Raw genomic sequence first — 26,652 nt, forward strand, 5'->3', positions numbered from 1 at the left:
GGCATGTATATGCTGGGTTGCTTGCCTTTAGGAACTAAATGGGCAACAGTCATCTAGAGGGACCTGAAAGTTTAATTAATTTGCGTTTAAGGAAAGAAGATTGGGGCAGATCTGAAAACAGAATGCACTTTTTCGGACTTATAATAGCACACCCTATTTGAAGACAAACCATCCTGCCTCCAGCTTTAATACATTAATTTTTCTAAAACTGTACCAAACTTGTAACCTAGGCCTAAATTCATTAGATTCTATGAGATGTGACTCCATTGCAGTAATGGGAAATACAGCTGAGGGCTTTTTTCTTTTTTCTTGGAAGAAAAATATTGCTCATAGTGATACACATAATAGTTTTGTGAGAGTTATGGAGGAGAATCCACAGAAAGTGCATGCGCATTCTCATTATGCTTCCAAAAGATACCATGAGAGGATTTCTGTAATTTTAAGACACTGCAAGAAAAGCATAAACTAGGCAGTCTCCTCTTTGCATGAAGCACAGAGGTCCCCTTCATTTGGCTACAGACTTTAGAGCTTGTAATTTTTGGTTTCCAAAAGAGTTGGGGATTTTTTGGGGCAATTTCTGCTTTGCAACCCATTTGATGTTTTTGTCTTTTAGTTCAAGTCACAGCTAAACTTGGGTGTAAATAAAAGCAGGTGAGAGAGTCTGCTTTCTGGTTGGTTCTAATCTGCGTATACAGCTGGGACAATAGTTAAGAGCTAGAAAGAAAAAGAAAAGGGGAAGGTGCAGACATTGCACTGGTGTAAACAAATGCACAGCTTTGAAGTCAGTGGACCTTTGACAGTTTATACCAGCTGTGATTTAATGTATCTGGTGGACACTGAAGACTTTCACAGTGAACTTCAGCATTCTTAAACATGTTTTATATTTTATGGCCTGCTTTTAACAATCTACAAAAATGTGTTATGATGTGAATTTAATGGGGAAGAAAGAACAGGTCTTGTTAAAGAAAAAAAGGGTGAATTAACACTTTCTAGGAAACCCACCTATTGGCTTTTTGTCTTGTGATTCTAACTGCAAGTATTGCATTAATATACTGTTCTTCTGGTAATAGGTTTTCGGGTGTGTGGTGTTTTGTTTTTTTTTTTTATTTTTAACATAGAGGCTAGGTAGGGAGTGTCAGGGCACCACAAGGCCAGTGGCTCCCTGGGGACGAGGATGCTGGGGTCTATGGCGGGAGGTGGGGGGGCAGTCCCATGGGCTGGTGAGGCAGCAGGGAAGGACCTCGCCAGCCAGGGCCCATCCCACCTGCGAAAGAGCGGGGCAGACCCCAGCCCAGGGCATCAGGCACCTCCATGGGCAGGGTATCAGCCTGAGGGTAGGGGTCAGGATCAGGCCCAGTGAGGGGAAGCAAGGTCAGACACAGCCCCAGGATGGCAGGGTTGTGGGGCTGGGGCGGGGCTAAGGCCAGGCCAGGATGTCTCATGGCTGGCGAGTGCTGTGGTGGAGCTGGAGACAGGCATCCTGGAACATCACTGGGGCAGATACTGACAGCCCCAGAGAAAAGCATGTGCACAGAGCTCTGCTAATTGCCACAGTAATGAATTAATCCTACCACGACATGAAAAGAGTCATGGTGGAGGTCTCAGGTGCCAGTGGGTGGAGGAATTCTGTTTGGCAGCATCTTCTGTCCAAACCATCAAGGGTTTGTTCTTCCTCATGTACAAAGGAATGTAGGCTGTTTCCTGTGGAATGGAGATCCATAGGTGCCAAGGTGAATCTATCTGGAGTAAAATATGGTCCCAATGAGTGTAGCAGAGACTGGGTCATTTCATGTACATAAAGACACTATCTGTGTTGTAATTTCAAACATTGTATATTAATCTTTATTCTCCCAGTGTTTTAAATACATTTGTGATGCTGATAGGAGGGGAAAAAAAATGAAATTATTTTGACAGGAAATGGACTTTTGTACAAGATTCCCCCTCCCTTTCCAATTTCTTTTCGTGCAGCAGCTGCTGTTGCCAGGCTGTCTTTGTTGCTATGGTGGTGTTTTGTGTGCCAGAATTTTATATTCACTTGTGAAGAGTCACCTGATTGAGTGGCTGTGCCACATAAGTTATCAGTCTCACTCATAAAGATAAAGGATATATCTGACTGCTGACGTTATTTACGTATGACATGTAGTAAATGGATCAAATTAAATATAAACATATTCCAGTGGCCACTGGGTGTGAGTTTATGGAAGTATTATAAATTAATAGGTGAATTCTTTTAGTAAATGAGTGACTAAAAAAAATAATAATGATCTCTCTGGGGACTACTGCCTTTAGTAGGTTTCATTTCTTAACATGACAGTCACACACAAGGCAGCTTCACTACACCTTGCGGCACTCGCCTCTCGTTGGCAAGATTTGAGTTCCACTGACTGCATTATTCGAAAGGTGCTTTTCTCAGAATGACTGAGCTTTTAACAGAAAGATAGGGTTAAATTTTCAATATTTCTTTTGTGGAGAGTTGTTCTGTAGAACTTAATAATCCTGCTCCCACTAATAATTAAAGAATAATTTGGCCCAATTTAAAATGCAATTAGGATGATATAATTCTGGTGAAGCTGTTTTTCATCAATCCCAAATCCTCCAAACACTGCCCCTTATGTTTAACTCTTAGTATGGTAGGTGTGCCATACCACTGAAGCATTTTTAAGGCTGAGGACGCCGCTGCTTTTCAAATGTAGACTTACACCAGTAAACTCAGGATAGCAACTGACATTGAGATATTTCATATCTATTTCTCTGAAATCAAATTTAAAAGAGTAAAGTTTATTTGTAATGCATTTCTCATATCACCTCATGATGTGATCTTTCAGTATAGCTTTTGTCATATCTTTGTTTGACGTGACTTTGATCAACGCCTTCTGTTATTTAAATCAGCTATTGCTCCTTTCTCCTAGTTGGCTACATACATTTCAATGTATGAATCTAAAACATACTGTGTATTCAGTTTATTCCCCTGGAAATGAAATATTGGTGCATAAACGTGTTATATAAAAATTAACGCTTTACAGGTATATTGCATTCAAGTAGCTTTGTATTATTTACACAAGGCAATCATTTTACTATCCAGGCTGAGATTTTTGAATGTACAAAACCGAAAACATCCAGAAATCAGTTCCTGCAGCAATATAAGACCAGCATGTATCACATCTGATACATACAATTTTGAATAATTACCTGATAAGCCCACTGCCAAGTTTATTTCTAACAGTACGTCTTTAATTTCTTGCAACTAAAAGGGGCTGAGTTAAGAAGAAATATAAGATATCCATAATACTTTATCTATTTAGTGAGGCTTACTGCACATTTGGAGAAAGGTGTCTGGTTCTTCTTTTGCCAGACTTGGTCCAGTCATCTAATCAGACACTCGTACTCTCTCTGGTTGTAGCGATCCTGCTCAGTATAGCTGGTTTCCAGGTCACTGATCCCATGCCTTGTGGAGAAGAAAGCTTGAGTTTAGCCATGCGCTGAAGTTCAGTGTTTGCAATGTGTACTACGTACCAAGAAATGTATTCTTAGCTGGAGCAAGTGGTAATTAAACAATAGTCATAACACATAATCCAGCTAATCTGTGTTGAAACTAAAATTCCCACTGATTTCACTGAGCCCAGGATTTCAGCAAAGGCTGAATCATAAGCACTTTCCAGAACCGTTGTTTAAAAGGCACAGTCATAGTGCCATTTCCTTTTGTGCTTCTTCCTCTTACTAAAACAACTTTTCCTGGGGAAGGGGAGAGAGTCCGGGAGGGAGGCCCCCGGCCGAGGTTCGTGCTCCGCTCGGCGTGGGGACCTCGGCCGGGAGCCTCCTCCCCCGGAGAGGAGTCCAAGGACCGGCCCCGCGGCGGCTGCTGCACCGGCCGCCGCCGCCAGGTGGCGCCGCAGTGCCGCCGGCGCGGCGCGCTGCCCTCGGCGCGGGGGAACCTCGGGGGCCGAGCCTGGCGGTGGAGGGAGGAGGGGCGGGCGGGGAGGGGAACCGGAGCGGGCAGCGCCGTTCGTTCCGTGCCCCTGCGTGTGTGTGAGGGAGCGGGCGTGCGTGCGTGGCGAGCCAGCTGTATATAGAGGATGTGCCGCCGCATGGCTCGCCCCGGCCGCTGCCGCGCCAGGTCACTCCTCGGGCGGCAGTGAAGCCTCTTCGCCCTCCCCGCCTGGGCAGCCGCTTCCCTGCCCGCTCCAGGCGCGCCGAGCGCGGCTGCCGGCCTCTCTCCCGGGGCTGTTTCCGGCGTCCCGGCGTCCCCTCCTGAAGGCGGCCGCCTCCCGCGGCTTCTCCGCTCCGGGGGAGAGCGCGTCAATGCGGTGCAAATGGCCGGGGCACAGCCAGGGGTGCACGCTCTCCAGCTCAAGCCCGTCTGCGTCTCCGACACCCTGAAGAAAGGCATCAAATTCGTCAAATGGGACGATGTGAGTAGCTCCCCCCACCGCCTCCTCCCCGCTTCCCTTCCCCTTGCCCTACACGGGGCAGGGGTACGGCGGGGGTTATGCAACGCTCAGGGCGCATCGATCGGGCAGGAGGGCTCGGGCACACACGCTAGGGCCGCCGCCGGTCCGGCCCTGCCCTGCGGGGTGGCGGGGAGCCGCGGCGGGCCGGCCCGCGGGGCGCCGTGCGAAGGGCAGGTGCGAGGCGGCGGGGCTGTCCCGCGGCGGAGGAGCTGGCCGGTGGCGGTGGCGGCCGGCGATAGGTGTCCCCGGCCGGGCTGGGCGGTCGTCGTGTGGGGGCCGGGCAGGGCCGAGCGGAAAGGCGTTGTTAAACTGCCGCCCGTTTGCCGGGCAAACTTTATCCAAAGGTTCTCCTGGTTCAACTTTGCTTGGCCGGTGCGAGCTGTGTTGAGCTGGCTCCTTTCGCGGGTCCCTTCTTCTCCTGTCGCCCTTGCTTTGTTTTGCACGTTGTCGTTTCTGGAGCCGTAAAATAGTTGTTTCAACCTGTTCCCTATCTCTCCTTCCATTTCCCGTTTCCTCCTCCTGGCTTCTCGCCTTCCTTCTGGCTCCTGCCCTTTCCGTTGTCTCTGTCTCTGGTGGGGTTGTCAAGCCCTGGATGTGTTCTCTCAGGGCTCGCTGTTTGGGTACCCCCGCTCATCTTCTTTCCTCTGCAGAAGGCATTCTTCTTTCTTCGCTCATTAGGGCATGAGACTTTCCTCAAAATTGCATCTGCTTTCCCCCTACCACTTGCTGCTTCCCAATCCTTTACACTTGTATTGCTTCACATAGGAGAGGAGTGTGGTTTTCACTTCACCGTTGGTAGCATAGCTGTTCAGCAGCTGCAATTTCTTTCTTCACTTGCAGGCTACGCTTGTGACTGTTTCAGAGAAAGGGTAGTCTTTCTGCTTAGGTTTTCATTCCTCTCCTCAGCTCATGAAAGTAAGTCTGCTGTGCTTTACAGAAGGAAAACAGAAAGGATAAGTCCTCTACTAGCTTTTTCCTTACAATATGACTTTAGATGTTTGTGTCTCAGTTTCACATGGAGGAGCAGTTGCCCCAAAAAGTCTGTCTGTGAATGGTTTCTGGAGACGGAGGGGCATAGTGAGACTTGAGCTGTGGTAGAGGAGTGGTTGGCAAGGAAGACAGATAGTTTGAATGTCAGGAGAATTGTTGAGGACAACTTGTTTTGAGAGCCGTAACGCAGCTCTCAAATATTTTTTCTGTGAATTCGGCTGTGCTAAAGACATCCACAGCGACAACCGGAGGGACAACAGAGAGAGGGAGAAGGAGCAGTTCATGTGTCTAACAACTGTCCTTGTCTTGTTACGTATTGCTATTTTGCCATTGCTTTCAGCCTGTCCAGCAGCCAAATGTGTGAGCCTGATCTCTATAAACCTGTGATAAACACTCTGAAGGAGGGAAAGAACACAAAAAACCTGAAACTTGTAGTGTGAAATTTTATTTATAATAATAAGCTAATACATTTTTAATAAGCTCAGCGACCTGACCTTGTCTGCAGTAGTAAACATTGGCTTGACACAGGTTATTCATGTTCGGAAGATAGAGGGGAGCTAAGCTTGAATGACTTGCCTGAGAATATGTTTTCCTTTATTTCATATTTTCCTTAGCATAGGAAAAGGTGGGATAACTCCTACCTTGTCATTGCAGCTATTATTTTCTTTTTGGTAAGCTACCAAGACATTTCCACATGTATCAAGTTAATGCTGATTTAAGTCTTCAGACTGAAAGTTCTAGCAGTTAGCCAACAATTTAAATTATTAGTTTAAGTGCGATTTCCCAAGTAATATATTGTATACATAGAATTTGGAGGAGAAGAGGTGTTCTCTGTGCAAAGTCTATGTTTGGTGGCTAACCTGTCTGCTATAGACTAATTGGAAAAAAGATTTTCATTTGTAAATCTAAAGGCTACGGTAATAAAATATGACTAAATTCTGGCAAAAGATGTGTATTTCAGCTTAAAGGTATTGCTCAGCGATACACAGGTATTACCTGGAATGTGTGAGATGAGGAGTCCTATTGTGTTTAGTGAGTGCTTTCACAGCAGCCTTGTGAAAGTTGATGCCTATTGACCCTCACTATGTATGAAGAATAGTGGCATTAACTCATTGTTGGCCACATGTTGTGTATACGTGTATGCATTTTCTGCCTCCCAGCCCCCCCCATCTTGTCTGTAGTGTTTCTTCTCACCAGTGGAAGACCCACAAAATCAAAGATTTCAAGAGAAATGAATGTCCTTTGATACTCTGGCTGTAAGAAGGTCTTGAGACTTGAATGTGTGTTTGGTGACTTTGAAAAGTATTTGCCATTGAGTAGCCAATATCCACTTCAGAGTCTTTTGCTTTCTATCAAATGAATCTGCTTGAAGGGTTTTTAAAAATTATGATTATTAATCTGAACCTCTGTGGTCTCTCGTGTAAATAGGCGTGTACAAACTCTCCAGTGAAACAATAGGCTGTAATGAGAAATAGTAAACTACAAAGTGTAACAGTAAAATGGAATTGACCATAATGAGTACTTTGGATGTGCTGTGCTAACAGGGCTTTTCAGAAACACGAGGCTCACGTACTGATGTTTATTACTCACCATTTTCTATTTACTGTGTCTGAGTGAGAACGGGAGTTCAGTTCTTCCACATCGCCTGTGCACTAGGGCAGCATTCACTCCTGTCCAAGGCATACCCTTGTAGTAGACCTCCCTGCTGTTTTGTTTTGCAGTTTAAAGATGGCTCTATTGACTTTGCTTTGCATTTCATAAAGCAAAAGAGTGTTTTCAGTAAATTCCTATGACTTGTACCAAGTTTCAGCCCCAGACAAAATTTTTCCAGCTAAGTTATAAAACCACTGAAAAGTAGTGTCTTTTTAAAATGGGAATGCTGGTAGGATTTAAACCAGAGCATGAGAGGCGTGTAAGGAATTTCATGGTGTATATAGTAGCAGTTGTTAAAGAATGTATTTGCCAGCTTTTTGGAAGGATGCTGCAGTGTGGTGTGCAGAACAGTCTGACAAAACCGTAGTGATACAGACTTTCAGTCTGATCCATCCATGGACTTCCCATCCTTCCCATCACTTCCCATTAGTGCTGCGCCTAATTAGTAACTGAGGCTGGTAATAAGCAGATGTGGTACTGCTGCTATATGGACCTCCTCTCTGAGGAACAGCAGTGGAAGTCTGCTTCGTGTTACACACAAACCTTACCCAGTGGCTGCCCCCTCCCCCCCGGCTTACCCCGCTCCCTGCTCACCCCCCCCCCCCCAGTGTGATGATGATCCAGTTTGAAAGAGAAATGCCTTGTCTTGTCTGAGCTTTACAAAGAGGAGAGGAAGAGGTTACGTCAACCACTCAAGATCACATACAGGCAGGTGGAAAGCAAACAGCTCAGGAGGCTTGAAACTCCATTTCTTGTGTGGACTATCTTCATTTTCTAAATTGCAAAAGCATTAGGATCAATTAAAAAGTTCTGGCTTTGCAAGACAAGTCACGCTTGTGCATCAGGATAGGATGTAATATCACTTACACCACCCAGTGCCTGATAGAGTCTATTCAAAAACTCCATTTTGGATCGGGATATAAAGCACTAAAGTCAAACAGATGATCGTTGTCCTGTTACTTTGCTTTTCCTCAGACTGTTTCTGTTTTATTCTATAACGATATTACAGGTCGTAAACCAAATTTTAGAATTAACTCTTGTTCTTGATGTGTAAATTGGATTCACAAGGCACTGAACAGAAATAGCTGATGTTTGAATAGGTGAAAGATAAAAGTGATTGGTTGGTTTGGTGGGGTTTTTTTTGTGGATGTAGGCACGTGTGTGTCTGATTTAAGATGCCAGTTAGCTGAGCACTCGCTCCTTCAAGTCCTATTTCTTTATGCTGCCTTCACTTGGGCCTTTATAACCACTTTTCCCTTACTACTGGGAAAAGACTCGAAGTCTCCTAAGTACTGGTCTGATCTTTGAACAGATACAGTCTCTTATTCCTAGAGAGAAGCAATAGCTGTGAGAGAGAGGGAACGCTTAAAGAACTGACTTGATCCACTCTGCTGTACTGAAACCAAGGTTATAATAGCTCTTCATGGTGAGAGTTTTAAAACAGTTTAATAAATAAATAAAAAGGATGCAATTAAGTCCACAGGTGAAGCTTTTTTGTAGGGGGTTAAACTTAATGTAGCAGAATGTGTTGCTAGCTGCGCAGGTTAATGAAACCTGAGTATAAAGAGCAACTTCTCTCAGGACTGATCTGATGTCTGAAGGGGCTGAAACCTGCCTTGGCTGTCTTTTTTTGCTTCATTTTCTCTGGCCTGTAGTGGGAACAAGATAGACATAACTGAGTTAACAAATAGCTTGGCAGCTAGAGCACAGTTGAACTGATGTTTTCTAAGAGCAGTAATTGGCACAGTGAAGACAGTTAATATGATGGTGTATATTCAAAAATAGATTTGTTTTCAGTTCTTGCTTAAAGGCTTTCTTATCTTCCCTAGTGATAGTATGTACTTTGCATAAAGAATTTGACTGGTCTCTCTGTGGCTTACACTATTTACTTTTACTTGCAAGCTAACTATATCAGTTAGGTAATGTAACTCTACCTAAATGAAGGGACATAATCCCAATCTTATAACCATATATTTTTTTCCTAAACATCAAGTTACTGAAACAAACCTCCTGATAAGTAGCATTGTTTAGTGGCTACAGCACTTCACCAGGTATTGCAATGAGCAGCAAAAATGAACCTAGGTCTCTTAAGTTCTATTTTAATGCCTTTCTCTTCGAGCACTTCTTTGTCTTTAGAAAACATTTTTGAGCTCAGATGGTGAGTGCTGTGTAAAATTTTCAGGCTTCTTTATTTGTTTAGAATTTTTTAAGGAAGATTATCAAGAGTATGAGATACATCCCCTTTAACCTTACAAGTACATATAACATCAGAGTATCATTATTATGGATAAGCTGAGATCAAACAAAGAAAAAACCTGGAAATTTTCAGAAGTGATTTTAAGATGTTGCTCAAGTACGTTGGTGGTTTTTTTTTTTTTCCTGCCTTTTTTTTTTTTTTAAACCCTGCACAAGTCTGTCAGTACAGTACATTACTGAGGCCATGAAGAATGAACAACCATTGTTCTGTGTGTATAAAACTAAAACAATAAACTGAAGAGAGTTTATTTTTTCTGAATGTTTTCAGTCTGGAGGGAAGAAGTTAGTCCAACATTCTAAAGTTATTGTTGTTTTTTCTTTCTCTGTTGCTAATCTTTATGTAGTAAACAGATATCAGCTCTGTGCTATATAAAAATATTTTATCTAAATGAGTAGAAGTTGTGGGTTTGGCCTTTTGCAACATAGGAGCATAGTCACATTGAGTTTTAAATTTCTCAACAGTTAACATTTAGTAAAGGGGAAAGCCTAAATTTGGTTGGCTCCATTGGAAAGCTCTTGCTAACTTTAGCTTGCAGGGGGGTGGGGAGGAAGATTGGGATCCCCTGCAGAATGGTTAGATGCCTGCCTCCGAAGATCTGGTGAAGACTTTACACATTCAAGTCGCAGATAACATCTGTGTTATTGTAGCATCTGAGCCCTTTGGAGTGTTGGTAGGTGATAGGGAAACTGAAAACCAGAAAACAGCTCTTAAGTAAATGAGGAATTCTTTGTGAAGGGGAAGCTAACAGTGAATTTAAGCTGTGCACTGCACGCTTTCTGATCTTTAATGTTTGAATGCTCAAGACCTTTTTCTTAACAAAGTCTGTAGTGAAATAGAGTTAACTAATCATTATGGAGTCTTTCATCTATTATAAAATAAATGCTTCATAAGCAGTTTTTAATTTATTTTCACAAGACCCATTAGATGACAAAATGTGTTCCCAATTGTACTGTTGTAGGTCCAAAACAAGAGACCAACATTAAAAACTACTAATTTTTAATCTGTGATTAGATAGCTTGGACCTAATTTTCAGACTGTGTAGCACTGTACAGTCAGGTGTTCAGAATGCCTCCCCAGTGAATTCAGATGAATTTGGGCTCAGCATCTTTGAAAATTAGAAAATGAAATGTGGAAATAAAATTCCAGTATTCCCTCAAAATCAGAATACAGCATTTATGACCATGAAGTGGTCAGTGCCCAGACCCCTGAACCAGCAGACAGGGGCGGGGAACGGGATGAAGCCCCCATAATTCTAAGGGAGATGGTGAGGGACTTGCTCCAAAACCTCGACATAAACAAGTCTATGGGCCCAGATAGGATTCACCCGAGGGTTCTGAGGGAGCTGTCAGAAGTGCTTGCAGAGCCACTCTCCATCATCTACCAACAGTCGTGGCAAACTGGGGAGGTCCCAGCTGACTGGCGTCTAGCAAATGTGACGCCCATCCACAAGAAGGGTCGGAAGGATGATCCGGGGAACTACAGGCCTGTCAGTCTGACCTCGGTGCCTGGGAAGGTGATGGAACAGATCATCCTGAGTGCCATTATGCAACGCATGAAGGATGCCCAGGTGATCAGGCCCAGCCAGCACGGGTTCATGAGGGGCAGGTCCTGCTTGACAAACTTGATCTCCTTCTATGACAAAGTGACTCACTTGCTGGATGAAGGAAAGGCTGTGGATGTTGTTTACCTGGACTTTAGCAAGGCCTTTGATACAGTCTCCCACAGTATCCTCCTGGAGAAACTGGCTGCCCATGGCTTAGATGGGTATACTCTCCGCTGGGTTAAAAACTGGCTGGAGGGCCGGGCCCAGAGAGTTGTGGTGAATGGGGTGAAGTCTAGTTGGCGACCAGTCACGAGTGGTGTCCCACAGGGCTCGGTACTGGGGCCGGTTCTCTTCAACATCTTTATCAATGATCTGGACGAGGGGATTGAATGCACCCTCAGCAAATTTGCAGATGACACTAAGTTGGGTGGCAGTGTTGATCTGCTGGAGGGTAGAGAGGCTTTGCAGAGGGATCTGGGCAGGCTGGATGGATGGGCTGAGACCAACGGGATGAGGTTCAACAAGGCCAAGTGCCGGGTCCTGCACTTGGGTCACAACAACCCCAGGCAGCGCTACAGGCTTGGGGCAGAGTGGCTGGAGAGCTGCCTGGCAGAAAAGGACCTGGGGGTGTTGGTCGACTGTCGGCTGAACATGAGCCAGCAGTGTGCCCAGGTGGCCAAAAAGGCCAACAGCATCCTGGCCTGTATCAGGAATAGCGTGGTGAGTAGGACCCGAGAAGTGATTGTCCCCCTGTACTCGGCACTGGTGAGACCCCACCTCGAGTACTGTGTCCAGTTTTGGGCCCCCTACCACAAGAAGGACATTGAGGTGCTGGAGCAGGTCCAGAGAAGGGCAACGAAGCTGGTGAGGGGTCTGGAGAATAAGTCTTACGAGGAGAGGCTGAGGGAGCTGGGGTTGTTCAGTCTGGGGAAGAGGAGACTGAGGGGAGACCTTATCGCTCTCTACAAGTACCTGAAAGGAGGCTGTAGAGAGGCGAGGGTCGGTCTCTTCTCCCAAGTTACAGATGATAGGACAAGGGGCAATGGCTTCAAGTTACGCCAGGGGAGGTTCAGGTTAGATATTAGGAAATATTTCTTTACTGAAAGGGTTGTCAGACATTGGAATGGGCTGCCCAGGAAAGTGATTGAGGCACCATCCCTGGAGGTATTCAAGAGAGGAGTTGACATGGTGCTCAGGGATATGGATTAGTGTTGGGTGGTGTTTTGTGTGTGTTTTTTTGTTTCGTTTTTTTGTTGGGTTTGGTGGTTGGTGGGTTTTGTTTTTTTTGTTTTTTTTGTTTGTTTTTTTTTTTGTTTGTTTAATCGGTTGGACTAGATGATCTTAAAAGGTCCCTTCCAACCTAGGTGATTCTGTGATTCTGTGAACCTACTGGTTTAAATGATTTGCTCAGCATCACAGAAGAACTCTCTGGCAGAGATAAAATCTTTCTGGTTGGCATTTGGCTAGTTTTGCTATGAAGTTCTCCCTTTATTTCTTCTTTCTTGACTTCATATTTTGCAAGGTCTACAACAAATAAGGAGTCATGCAGAAAAATCAAGACTATATGTGGTAAGGCTATAATTAGCCCAAGACTATGAATGTCTTGAGAAATAAAACAGGATAGTCTGCTTCTGAGAAACAAATCCCACTCAAGGTAGCTGTTTTAAATTTACAGGAAGTTAGTCTTTAATTAGCAGAATGATGACTTCTGTCCCATGGTGCCATCACCAAAGTTTTTCCAGGGTTTAACCACTCTGAAGAATATTTTCCTGCATGTTTCTGTTGAACAAGTGGGATTTCATTTTATGGGTCCTGTAAACTCAATTCCAGTTTTGATTTTTTTTTTTTTTTTTTTTTGTTCTGCTTCCAAACTCCAACACTCATTTCACCTTCCCCAACATTTCTTTCTTGCAATCCGTTCCTTTACATGGCAGATCTGGTTCTTCTGCCCTCAGTAAAAGAGGGCATCTTTATCCTTCCAGATTATTTCAGGGGTTCATTGTGAAACCAGGGGACAGTTACTCTCTCCCTGTAACTCATAGTTCAGCTGTCAGCCTAAAGAAATTAATAGTGCTAATTGCTTGGGGTAGTCCTGCTTAGTTCGAGTCTGGGTACACCCAGTGTATGATGGAATTTAACAGCTAATGTATCTGCTGACCATGTGTAAACTGTGGGTTTGCTATCCTTTTTCCTTCACTCCCTCTCCACTCCAAGCCTATAATCCCCCTGACTTGTGGGGTGGCAAGAAAACTCTTGCAGGGACTCTTCCCCCCCCTACACCTTTGCTGCACCCTTGCACCCTTCCTCAACCAGAGTTCAAGTCCTTTTGCCAAAGTGAAAGAAAGTTGCAGAATATTTTGCCTCTGCCAGAAACAATCTATTTCTTAGCGTTGTGTTTGGAAGCAGTTTGGCAGAAATTTTCCAGGATAAGGTTCAAGCAAATGAAATAACGATGTGTGTAAAAGTTTTCAGGTTATATTTGGAGATGTTTAGTGTCTCTAAAAATCTAAGGCAAAACCAGGAAACAATGGTCTTGCTTAATAAGGTAGTGTGGTGAGCCCCGTCTGTTGTAAGAGCTGAAGACAGAGGCTGGTCTGCTTTTTTTCTTAAAATCTGTTGATGTGAATTTTGACTGCAACTGTTTCTAAGAAACATCATCATTATCTATATATGATTTATTAAAACACATGCTCATCTGACTCATGGTCTTGCTAGTTGACAAGGTGCATGTTGATTTTCATTCCCCAGTACGTATTTTTAAGATCCTTTGGGAACTCTTCATCTATGGTGGGATTGACCCGATACTTGCATTGCAGGCACTCTAGTCCCAGCCTGTGACATTCTCTGATCATTTCAAGCACTGAACTGTGCTTGGCACAAAACACAGCAGCATTAGTGTTACACCCTTGCCTTAACACATAATGAATAAAGTACAGAGAGTTTTGGGAGCAAGGGCCAAAGCCCAGGATGTACGCGCCAGAGCAGTGCCACCCTTATGTAGATGTTCTTTCTCGCCTTGTGTCTCTTCAGGTCTTAGCAGTGACAGTCGAGTAGTAGGTCTCTTGTGGCTGGATGCACAGCCTTGTTTTAGGGGTGCTTTGAGGATTAGGAAACATGGGCGTGTAGTTGGAGAGGAACTAAACCAAGGTTTGGCTTTGTGTGATAGTCTTTATTGGTCAGTAATATTAAAATGGAGGTAGCACTTCTGGCTTGCTGATCTTAGATGTAGTCTAGGGGACCCACACTTAAAACCAGATCTTGAAACGGTTATGTGGCAAGCTCTTAAATATGGATTTGTCCATTGATCTTTTATGCCCATGTTCTGCTGTGCCTGGTTGGTAAGGATCCCAGAGTTCTCTGTGGCACTTTGTGGGCATAAATTTGAAAACTTTTTGTTTAAAAGTAGAAAATAAAAACCATTGCTTATGCAGGGTCTGAGGTTATACAGCCAATTAGGAGGCAACTTAATGGAATAAGTATAGAACAACCGCATTACTCATTTGAGGCTGTGAAATTGGAGTAAAGTAGAGAATTGGCCCAAAGTCAACAAATAAAAAGGTGAGGGGCTTTTAAAGGTGAAATTAAAAGCCCTTTAAAAAATTATTCAATTAAGTTTAGACTGATGTGATATGCAGCACGCTGGGACTGCCAGGTAAGTGCCACTCCAAGTCTTTCTATTCAAGGAATTTGCAAAAGTAATCAGTCAGAAACCAAGCCACTGCTTGGCACAAGCACCCATGGGTGGCATTTATACAGCAACTATTTGCATCATTGACTGGAACACTCTGCCTTTCTTTTTTTCCTCTCCCCTTTCTGATCACATCTGATTTTTGCCTTGGTCACCTCCTTCTGCTTCTTTGCTTGTATACTTGGAAGTATCCCAAGAATCTGGGGCTTATACCCAAAGGGCTGCTCACTTTGACATCCAGAGGATCCTAAGAGCTGTGCCCCTACTAGACACCTAAATACGTGTTGATTTCCAAAACCGTAAGCTTTAGAGATGGGCAACACTGACCTACCCACCCGCCCACCCCCGTCCCGCGCCTTATTTTATTCTCCCATTCTGGATGTGAGTGGGTTAGGGAAGAAATTAATGTCTGCTCCCTATTTGTTTGTCCTTCAAGTTTTGGTTGTGTTTTTTCTCCCTTTATCTATTGTGTCCTGTCCGCTACCTCCTTCTTCAGAGTTGCGGATGTTTGGAAAATCTGTTCAGGAGAGTCATGATAAAGGTCAGCTCTTTAGGTGAGGAAATTGAATTAATGGGCTTCAGGATAGTTTCCTGAATGACTACAGGTTGGGTAATAAACCAGTTATTCCCATATAGTACAATAGTTTTTGTAAATAAATGTACCAGACAATTGTCATTCGAAACAAGTTTCTATTTCAGAGCCTTGAACCACTGCTCTTCTTAAATGTATGCTGTATAAAGGATTTTTCTTGTATCTCTTAAATTGTTGCCTGCCTTTGCAAGCTTTGATTGCAGAGCAGTGTAAAAGCAACAGACCTGTTCCACGTGACAAAGGACCGTGTTGTTGTGGAGTGGGGAGCAGGACTTGCAGAGCTGACTAGAGAAGTTTATTTCCATTGCCCTACACCCAGAACTAAGGAGTGTGGCTTCTGGTGGCAGGGACTTATAGAACTCATAGAATATATAAAACATTGTGCACGTGACTTGTATTGCTACTGTTAACTGTATGGAATAGTTCCTAAAACACATGTACACAGTCACACATACAAAGTTATTCTCAGATCCTGTGCTTGTATACAGCATGACAGTGTGGGGTTCTCATGTTCATCAGCGCATTAACTGTGCTATGCTTAATGTCAGAGTAGTGTAGTTGATGTAGTAAAAGAGGCATAATGCACAACTGCCTTTCTCTGATTTAAAAGGAAACCCAACAAAACAACAAGCAAACAACTTCCTGGAGCACAGAGGACATTAAATTAAGACTCAGCATTATCCTTATCAAGATGAGATTTCCTTTATGTCACCTAATAGGTATCAAAGGCTCTTCCCCCCCCATCTTCCACTCTTTTGAGTCTGATTATAGTCAACGTTTTACAGCTCACAGCTACAAAAGTATTACTTTGACAGCTGTATGTCATCAGCACAGACAAATCCAAACAGCTTTTTGGTTGAAGCAACTGATTTGAAGTGATTACCCAGTAAAATTGATTAATCCTAGACATAATTACTTCATGCCTGTCCGTTTCCCATCACTTCCTTCTCTTCCTGCCCGAAGCTGTATATATCTCGTCGGAAGGCAGAAGGACACTTAGTCTTTTTCTTTCCTCATTTCGCATATTTACAGACAGGCTGCATGGGACATAATGAAATAAGCTAAAAAATGAGAGTTATATCTCCAGAGCACAGAGTTCTTTCTCTTTTTGAAAGGCAGCGATTTGAGAACACTTTTGTAGAAGCTTGTGGATATAGACTAGATAACTAATCAACATCTCTTTAGGACTTTTCAGTTTTTTAAAAAATATTTTCCCGTTACACTCAAACAGTACCCAATTCTCAGGTATACAAGATAACTAGGAACTATGGAGAAACAGGAAGAAAATAGATGGTACAAACTCCGTATGTCCATTCTCTTAAGGACAGCACATTCAATGCTGTTTTCTTGTAATGAGGAAAAGAAGGGTCATTGGCCCTTTGCCCCAGCTGGGACATTCCCATAGCACCGGTACAGCTTCATTGATACAGCTGTACTTGTTCTCAGCCTCCAAAAGCTCACTTGGCACCCATCTGAGTGTCAGTGTCCCTGTGGCATAGTTAATCCACAGCCCGGATCTTCAAGTTACAAAGAGGACTTTTATACTCAATTAAGGGTTTGATCTTGTATTTCTTCTTAGTGTAGAACTTGCTCTTCTATTTATATTTCTCTTGGGCTGAGATAAAAACATGCTTCATGCTTGACTATTTTATTCTTCTACTAGCTCCCTCACAGGCTTCTGACTGGTGCTGGGCCTGTCACTTAGCTTCTTTGGGTCTCATTTTTCCAGCTGTAAACTGGGAATAATTCAACTTCCCAGTTTCACAAATGCCCATTGCTGGGAGTTCGGTACTTTATTACAAAAAACTGTAGTGATGGCATAATATAGGCAAGTATTATGTTTTTGCTTTGGAAATGGCACTTGCAGAAGTTAGTGTTTGTTTATTTATGATAATGTCACTTCCATCAACTTTATTTGCACTTAGAAAAAACACAGTTAAATGTTTGATTTAAATTTGAACCTATTAAAGCCCTTTTTTTTTTCCTTAAAGGAACATAAAGTGACCTCACATACTGCTGCTTTGGAAATAGGTGAATGCTAAAGCTGTAAAATACCCGTAATACTTTAACAGAGATATACGTCTTTTTTGAGGAGGAATTGTGTGTTTAGCCTGGGTTCTGGTGGAGCTAAGGCTTAGGCGATTTTTCTGTCTGCCTGTTTCCCTCCTCCTTTCTCTGCTCCCTCCATAACTTTTAAAATGGATTTGGCAAACAGGTAGAGATCTCAAAACAACAGCATTTTTACAGGTGTCATGAAAAATAGTGGAGGAAAGAGAGGAGGAATTCTATTAGGACCAGGCTGCACTGATGTCAATTATTGTTAAGCACCAGAGAATCCCCATGGGTGAGAGGTGTAATGAACGCCCACCTGCAGGAAAGGCTTCAGTTAGAGCTTGTATCTTCCGAGTCAGGTACTTGCTGTCAGAGTACATGAATATGGAGGAAAACAGGCTGCCTTACTTATAGTACTTACAAATGTGCTTGGTCTTAAATGACCCAAGCTATGGATGTTACTAGAGTGGACAGATTTTCAACTGATTTGGAGGTGGGGTGGAATGTATATACTCCCATTACTAACATCTTCATACTTGAATTGTAGGAAAAAAAGAAAAATACTAATAGAAAGTAATTGACAGAAGTCGTAATGTAGTGGATATTATTTCAGATTTTGTAGGCTAATTCAGTCTTTGTATATTAAAGTAAAGCTTATAGGTATTTAGCTCTTGTCTATATCTGAAAGTTAATTTGGATCAAGGTGGCCAGTGGACTTTTGATAACTATAGTACTTTACGATGTGGGCTCTAGTTTGACAGTTAGTGTGTTATGTCTGTTTAACTTCATCTGCTTCCAGCTTTTCTGGAGTAACTCCGTGTGTTGACAAGTGTGGAGTTATTTAGTGCTGTCTTCTCAGTAATGGAAATAACGTTATGTCAGAAAAATGGAGATTAGGCAGGTGATACTAAATTCTTTTAGTGACATCTTGCTAGTGATACCCTCGGGGTAATTTCTAGATGTTGCAATTCATTAATATGGGTGGCAAAGAAGCTAGTGTATAATTATGTGTTCTGTGTGCTGGCATGGATTTTTTATTTGTCCTTTTTTTCTTCCAGGACTCCACTGTTGTGACTCCAATTATTCTCAGAACAGATCCGCAGGGATTTTTCTTTTACTGGACAGATCAAAATAAGGTAAGAGAAAGGGTTCCTGCTCCAGAATGCTTCTTTCTGTTTACTGTGGTTTGATGGGCAGGAGTCGGGAGGCTTTGCATGCCAGTCCTGGCACAGCAAACAAGCATTACATCAACGTATATTCCTTTGCTTTTCTGGGGAGCAAGTACAACAGGCCTGTGCCTCATCCTTTGTGCACAAAACTTGGAGAGATGAATGGAAGACTAGGTAATTTCTAGCCATGTTAATGATCTGATGCCAATAAGGCTTATAATTGTTCTGGTTTACAGGCAAGGATCCATTTGGGATGCTGTTGTGGTTCATAGTTGAACATTGTGGTTACTCTGTCTTGCCTTCCGTAGACTGAGGATTTTGGCTGTGATGCACAGCAGACCCAGAATTCCCAGAGCTCCCTTTGAATTCTTCCTCGTGAACTGCCACGTGCTCCCTGGCCATGCCTGGTGTGCCACGTCACTAAGCTCTTACGAATCCTTGCTGGACACTTACTTTCTTAAAAAAAAACATTTCAATATGCTTAGATCACTATTATGGCTAGGGAGCTGTTGGGAAAGCTAATGGCTTGATTCATTGCTGCGTTACTCCACTTTCACATCTGTGTCACCCCTTGAAATCAGCACTGTCATGTTTCCAGATGCTGGAGACTGTGGAGCTGCACTGGGATGAAAGAGTGTCAGTACCCTGAGCAGTTGGGTGCAGCTTGTTTCATATAGCATTTCAGCATATAGTAGCAAACTATTGTTGCAGTTCTTATAGCAAAATACTGTATCAAAACTAGGAGCTGAATGTGTTCCTCCTTTTTTTGCCGATAATTTTTCAAGTACTTATGAAGTAAGTGCTTGTACTGGTTCCCTGTTGAAAATGATGTTAGAACTTGGTAGTGCTTGAGCTTTGGCCTTGTGTTGGAGAATATGCCAAAATGACTAAGTATGTGCTTGTATTCTGGCAACAGAAACCTAGTTTACCAGTTCAAAAGCTGTTTTTCAGGAGGTCCTGTTGATTTTATGTTTAGATACCAGTGCAAAATTGCTTGAGAAAGTAGCAACCATTACAGGTGCAGACTGTGTAGGCAATTTGGTATTAACATCAGATCATATTTATCTTCCTATGTTTGCTTTTTAGAGGAGATACAGCACAGTTTTGAGTCACTGTATTTGGAAATCTTATCATGGGGTTATAATGAAAATCTTGTCTTACTTTACTTGTGCTTATACAAGGTGGTGGTGGTTAATAGCAGGTTCATCTGTTGACAGTGCAGAATTGTTAAATTACTGCCTAAAGAAGCAAAGTGAATTCCCTCGGAAGTTGAAGGCTATGACTGATTTATACCAACCCAGTAACTATGCCAGAACACAGTGCAGTCTTCTGTTTTGTTCCTTCTCTTGCATAAACTAATTGTATAAGCTGAAAAATAATGGTGAACTTTGTAATAATAAGTGGAAACTCAGAGTTGATTGGAGAGTTTATTTCACTTTTTAATATGTTTGGCACTTAGACCTCCTTCAGTTTCCTACTGTTGTCTGTAAAAACAATGTCTTGAGGCAGTTCTGAAGAATAGTTATTTATAGAATTGTTGTTCTCATATTCATGAAAAAAAATGTATTTATAATGCTCAAAGCATTTTTTAAAGGTTGGGTATTTGTACAATAGACATAAGTGTCAGTTTGATTTTTAAACTTGCAAATCAAGCCTCTATAAAGGGCAACAAGAGGGTTTTTTTTGTGGTTAATAATTCATGACAACTAGGTGAAACTTGTTTCTAAACACCATCCTAGCAGTGTCTATTTAAAGAAAGTAAATATATTTCTGTTGGGGTGCTGATAGTGCAAAGACCAGGAAGGAAATGCCACTTTCTGCTTTTGCAGAGAATGGTTGGGTTTATGTTTATTCTGAAATTACAGATACATTAAAAAGGAGGTTATATATGAAATTCTCTTCATTTCCTTCTCTTTGTGTAAAGTGATCCCATGATGACAGTGGAACTATGAGAGAAGAAATAATATCAGGACAATACACCCTCTATGTGATTGCTTTCTCTTTTTTTTCCCCTAGCTATTATTTTTTTAAGCAAATGCTTTTGTCATAACCAGGGCCTGTTATTTTCTGAGAATGGAAGGCTAGGCCTTGCTAAACAAAGTGATGAACTGAGAGAAGCCGGCATGCCAGCATCCTTGGTCAGACACATTTTCTTGGGGGCTGACTTCAAATGGGTATGGAGACAAGGCACGAGTCGCAGCCATCTTTCTAACCATTTGACTACCCTGTTTGCCAGACACTGTGCAAAACAGTAAATCACTGCCTGGATAATGGCTTTTAATGGCTGGTATGGCTTTTAAATTAGGAATCTGGCTCCTTTGGTTGCTGTTGCCTTATCAGTAAAGTTATATAAAAATTACATGAATCAGTGCTGGGAAAAACAACCAAAACAAACCAAAAAAACCACTCCTTTGTGTTGATTTTTTATTTAGCTTAGAGAACTGGTTGTTGTAGCTCTGCACCTTTCTCTAACTTGTTGGATGATTGAGCTGCTTCTCGCATTTTCTTGTTCCCTTCCTTTTCTGTTTCTTTTCTGTTGCGGAGAAAGGAAAACAATATGTAGTGTCTGGTGTCTAGCAGTGTATCTGGACAGTCCTTTAGACTGCTCTTTGTGCAGTCAGCTCCTAGTTCCTGGTAAAGACGCGTGTTCAGTGCAGCCCTCCAGCAGTGTCACTGACCCCATCTTGTAGTTCTCCACGAACCAGCAATCCTCTCAGGGTTTGCAGCCTAATCGGTGAGTCTGGATAATGCTGGAGTTGAACATATGATGGGTCAAATAGGCTGGCAATAAAGTCATTCTTACCAAGAAGTTTTATATATGTGAGCAGTCTGGACCCTTCACTTGTACTCTTTAGCTTTCTGATAAGTTGGTTAGTAGCAAATTTCATGCCTGCAGGAGCTGTATGTTCCTGATAAATCATCTTAGGTCTATAGTTTCAGATCCATGCCATTTAGGTTACACCACGCTTGAAAGACTGTAAGAATGGCCATTCTTGAGATATATCAGTGGCAGCCAGGCTTAGTGGAGATATCTTCTTGGCATTTACTTCTAAGAGCAGGAACTGAACTTGGAAAGAAGGCAAGCTGAAGAGGCAAAGAGCCCCTGGAAGCCTGCTTTGCCGTAGAGTGGCCATCCGATCACTTACAGGCAAGGCTAATCGCTCAAGACTCCTTCAGTGCAAAATAAGTATCCATGTACCTTGCTCTTCATGCCTCTGTGTGATTTGACCGTTTAATTATGTTTGGGCTGGCTCGCTGTGTCCTGCCAGGTACCCAGGTCCAGCACAATTGGTTTTGGCCGTTATCAAGAACCATGTTAAAAAGTGGTTGATCAGACTTTTCTGTTTGAATTACTTTATCAGCAGATTAAACTGTAGCCTAGGATGAAAATGCATACAGGTTTTTCTGACCACACGCCGTTTCTCTTTGATTTTTATGTGCTAGGTTCACCTTCACTGCCCATCTTAGTATGGTCATAGCTGCAATGAAGGTCTGTTAAGCAAGTTCATTTAATGTGGTATGCTGCAGTTTGACACGCTTACTGTGTATTTGCATATTAAATATATTTTGCTGTCATCAGTAAAGATAATCCTCCAAAATAAAGTCATACATAGCATTTTGCTGTTTTCTGATAACAACAAGGAAATTTAAAACTTTGTTTTAAACAGATGGCAGGACAGCTTTCTGATTTTAATTGTATTTTTCAGTATGAAATTCTTTTGTTGCTGAAGGTTCTGGAATATTTGCTTCATTTGTATGCAGAGTGCTGGCTGATTTCATATTATTACTTGAATGATTCTCAACATGGGTTTTAAAAAAGAAAAATTAATTATGTGACAAGCTAGCTTCTGTTACATATCTTACTGTTTCTGTAATGTTTCTTAACTATAGCAAAACCAGACAATATTCATTGCATTGTCGTATTTTTATGACCTGACTAAAACATATCTCAACTCCTCACTACTGTGTTTTAGAAAAAGGAATGCCATTTCTTTCTTTTTTTCTTATTCTGGTCATGAGCATTGAAGAAAGATAAATCAAAACTCGACCAGGTGAAGAGAAAGTGTACTAGAATAAAAGGGACTGATAATAAAAAGCATTTCTCAGGAGATGAGAAGAGGCTGGAAGCATTTGGTGTGTTTAGCCTAGCTAGAAAAGCAAAGCTAGAGAAAGACTGTGATTTCTGTTTATGAATAAATATATCAATGGATGCATAGGCAGAGAATGAGAAGAAATATGTATTGCCAGACAGTTTGTGCATTATTATTCTTACGTCCTTTAACTGTAAGTTATGTTACACAATCAGATGGATGTTAGGAGAAGACACTTAGCTACTGACAGTGCAGTTCTGACACTGTTGAAAAGGAGGAAAGCAACTAATTGCTTTTATGGTGGAGCCACTTAGGTTTTTAAAAATCTAAGGATGGTATGATATGCTGTTGTCTTCATCTCAAAAGCACGTACTGATTTATTCCTCTTTATTTTTAAAGCTAGGTTACCACACTGACATGGCAGCATGCCGAAAACACAGAGGTTGCAGACCCAGTGTCATCCACAGCACTGTGAAAAGAGAGAAGCTAGCAGTCTCTGTCATGAAACTGAACATAAGTGTCCAGTCCTGGGGAGTCAACAGTGATTTCTAATGCCTTCTGCAGAAATGCTATTGTAAACAGATGATGGTCTCATTTTTCCAAAGGAAGCTTGTGTTCAGAAACTACTGCAATTGCTGAGCTGATACCTACCCTATAGGAAGGGATGTGTAGCTGAAGCTTCCCTCCTCTGCCAGATGCCAACAGAGCAGTAGCATAGCCCAATCGAATGGTTTAGTAAGAAGGAGTCCCTGCTTCAGAGGCCAGCTTGCATGATTCATACCTCAAGCTTTTAAGTATATTTGAGGAAAGGTGGGGTGGTGAGACCACAGTGGTACAGAAGTACCTACAGACAGCTATTTCCCTCAGCTCTGACCTGCTCTGACTGACAGGCTGAGGATATCTAAAGGCAGAGAGATTCCATCTGTACAGCTTTTCAGTAATGACAGTTTTGCAGTTTTCAGGGGAAGGAGTGGGAATAGTTTCTTCTCTTACAGGGGTAGGCCTGCTTTTTTGTGTGTGAGCATCGCTGACAGAACTGGTACTAATATGCTGTAGCTCAGCCCCAGAATATCGGCTTGCTACAAGAGCCTGTAGCCATAATACTGTACCTTGAGCTGGAGCTTTCTCATTTCATGAGACTGCATGAAGAGGTTCCTTATGATGAGAGAGAATTTTTCTGACCTGGAAGGTCCTTTTTCCTGTTGTGTCCTGAGGTGATCATGAGTTTCTTTGGGCCTGAAAACCCAACGCAGACCACAGTGAATGTGTGAAGTGGAGCCTGAGGGCAGTAGATAGGATTCCGTAGGATTAAGCTTGGCTTCAGCGTGTTTGTAAATTCTGTGGCAATCCCATTGCCCTCATCCATATGAAAGATGATGTGGCATTTTTCCAGCTGCTGGGGATTTTGGCTGTGTTATTTAAAAGAGCTGTCTTGTGTCTGTTTTGAATTGGGGCTTTAAAACAATTGGGTCAATATTTGTGCTGCCCTATGGGTCAAAGGTATTTTCATTACGTCTGTATAGGTTTTACAATACACTTGATAAGCACACAATAAAGGCTGAAGTTAACATATCAATATTTAAAATATACCTAATAATTTAATGAGAAGAATGTAATATTTAATAGTACTAGGCTTAAAAATACCTGCTCCAAACTCCGTTTGTCTGAATTTATTCAAGAGCAAGGTTACTCAGTGATGCATCTCACTGCTGAAAACATCCAAGTGCATCATTAAACATGTATTCACACTTCTCTTTCTGGCATGTAAAAGGAAAAAAAAAAAAAGAGCTAAATAACTAGACCCTTTGAAGAACTGAGATTGTAAATATCATTAACTGAATGAGAAAAGATGGAGCATGTCTCTCTACGTAGGGGATAGTTATAACATTTACAATGAAAACTTCACTGCTCTTCCTCATTCTTTTAGGATTTCTAGCATTTCAGCAGTCAACGTCTCTTATTGTTAATTCTGTTTGATAATGAATATTGGATACATGGGCATCTATCACACGGTTTGCCATATGAATAGATTTGCCTTTGCTTTAGCTGCAGAATACAGGGTCGGAATGACTTAGATCCATGTATCGCACTGGCATTCTACCAGTCACCAAACAAGGGTTGTATATTTAGATCTTTGTCGTGGGCTTTTTTGTTTATTAGTAGCAAATTTTGTGTTAGATGACTTGTTTTCAGTGCTCTAGTACTTGCAGTGCTTCTTCATGGACTTCTGTAAAAACAATATGTATGATCTACATATGCACATTCTGCAGTGTCAAACTGGCATGAAAGGAAATAATACCAAAGCTAGGAAAGTTTCTTATTAGGAGTACCTTTTTGATACCAGGTTATAATCCTTTCCTACTGAAGGGGAAGTTAAATTCATTCCATGAATGGCGTTGCTCAAGACTTGCTCCATGTAGCACTATTCCTTTATCCATTTACTGCATGTGTGAACTGAGTGGGAAGCTGCGGGGGATTGCCTCTGATTTTTGAGTTTGGGGTTACTCACTGTATTTCAGTTGGAAATTTAAGCAGTGAGGAGTTTCAGGCTTTTGAAGGTGGAGGAAGTTCTGTGGAGGGAATGCTAGCCTTTTGGCATGATTAGATGGAGTTGGGTTGGTATCTGTTTTTCAAAACAAGTCAGTCACATGCTGGAAGAGGTGACAACAGTAGTTTTCACTGGAAATCTGGATGAGAACTCACCTGGGACAAGGAGTTGTGGTGATGTGAGGTTTTGCTTCTCAATGACACTGGGAATTGGGAGTGAACCTGAAGCAGCTAGTAAAATAATAGTGGTGGCCCAGCAAATAATCTGGGCTTTTGCCTGGGTTTTGCAGTCTTCTTGATTCATGAATTTGAGCTGTAATGTTAGGAGGTGCCATAGTAACATTAGAAACTTGAGACCAGTGATGTTGTTGCTGGAATGCGAATGGAATTGTTTGAATAAGGAAATGACCTGTAAATATTGACGTCCGAAGTTGTGTATCTGTCACATTTTTAATCGGAAAAGGAAGAGAATTCTCTTCAAAGATGCAGCTGCTTGCTAAGGGACTGTTGTAACCACTAGGCTAAGCAGTGCAGAAATCAGAAGTGAAATCCTAAAGGTGAGTAGTTCTTCCAGTGCAGATGCAGTTATGTGATATGCAGCATAAAAGTCAATTTCTAAAAGGTAGAGAAGCTACTATCTGTAACAGGAGTTCTCAGCTTGGGGTCCTGTTACTGGCTTGGAGGAACTGAGGGCAAAAAGTATTCAAAGGTTGAGCTTCTGCCTCTGATAAGAGCCCGAGAAGTAATCCCTGAAAGTTCATCTGTGTGCATTTGCTTTCTCTTTAATACAGAAATAACTCCACGCCTGTGTTTCTAAAGGCAGCACTTCGGAGTTCAGAAGTAAAAACCAGCACAAGAGCTAGCACCCATACTGATAAGTACATGCTGGAAACTGTGTGCCAGTGCCTTTTTCATTTAAGAGCTCTGCCTTCTTGCTGGCTTATACTACAGAGATTGTTGTATTTTGAAGTAAGGAAAATTTCTACCTCAACAGTTAATGCAGTAGGGGTGTCAGCCTAGCAACAGTTCATGGTCACCTAAAAGTTCCAGCTCATGTTTTTTCACAACCACTTAAAAAGCAAGCATGTGAGTGGAATAAAACAAGACTGGGAAAGTGGTAGGGGATCGCCACAGAAAGTGAAAATGGGAGGAAATATTTCATGGAGGTCAACTTCCCATCAGACTGCTGATTTCATTTTTAAAAGGAAATCTCTCTGCTTTCAAAACATGGAAATTGTTCAAGGCCCATTAGGGAAACGGTACTACATCAAACACAGAAGATCTCTAATAAGTATTTCCCACTGCTAATATCTCCCTTATTGCTGTGAGGGAGGCAGGAATAGAAAATGAGTTTTGGGTTTAATCCACAACATAGGTTCATTTTCTGAAATGAAGAAGCAAAAGAACTTCAAAAAGGGAGGATGAATCTGGAGTCAGCCAAAGTTAGGTACTGTTGAATTCTCAGATATCGAGAACAGTCCTAATGTATTTTGTGGCATGCAAGAATATTATCCTTGCTGTCTAATTGAAAGTGAGACTGTAGGTTGTCTTTTGCTTAGATGGGCTGAGACCTGGTAAGCTTTGGCTGTAAATAGCTGTAAATGTTACAAAAAAAAATGGAA

At 42.1% G+C, this 26,652-nt stretch overlaps 1 protein-coding gene across 1 annotated transcript in view; it reads left to right on the forward strand.

The window, feature by feature from the left end:
* Positions 1-4,310: 4,310 nt before the first annotated feature.
* PLCB1 (phospholipase C beta 1) overlaps positions 4,311-26,652 on the forward strand; it is a 408,751-nt gene continuing 386,409 nt past the window's right edge. Inside the window, exons 1-2 of the mRNA XM_074150525.1 lie at positions 4,311-4,409; positions 18,282-18,359. Coding sequence (XP_074006626.1) covers positions 4,311-4,409; positions 18,282-18,359 — 177 coding nt within the window. The remainder of the gene's footprint in view (positions 4,410-18,281; positions 18,360-26,652) is intronic.

This window comes from Numenius arquata, chromosome 7 (assembly GCF_964106895.1).
Source record: "Numenius arquata chromosome 7, bNumArq3.hap1.1, whole genome shotgun sequence".
Classification (NCBI taxonomy): domain Eukaryota; kingdom Metazoa; phylum Chordata; class Aves; order Charadriiformes; family Scolopacidae; genus Numenius; species Numenius arquata.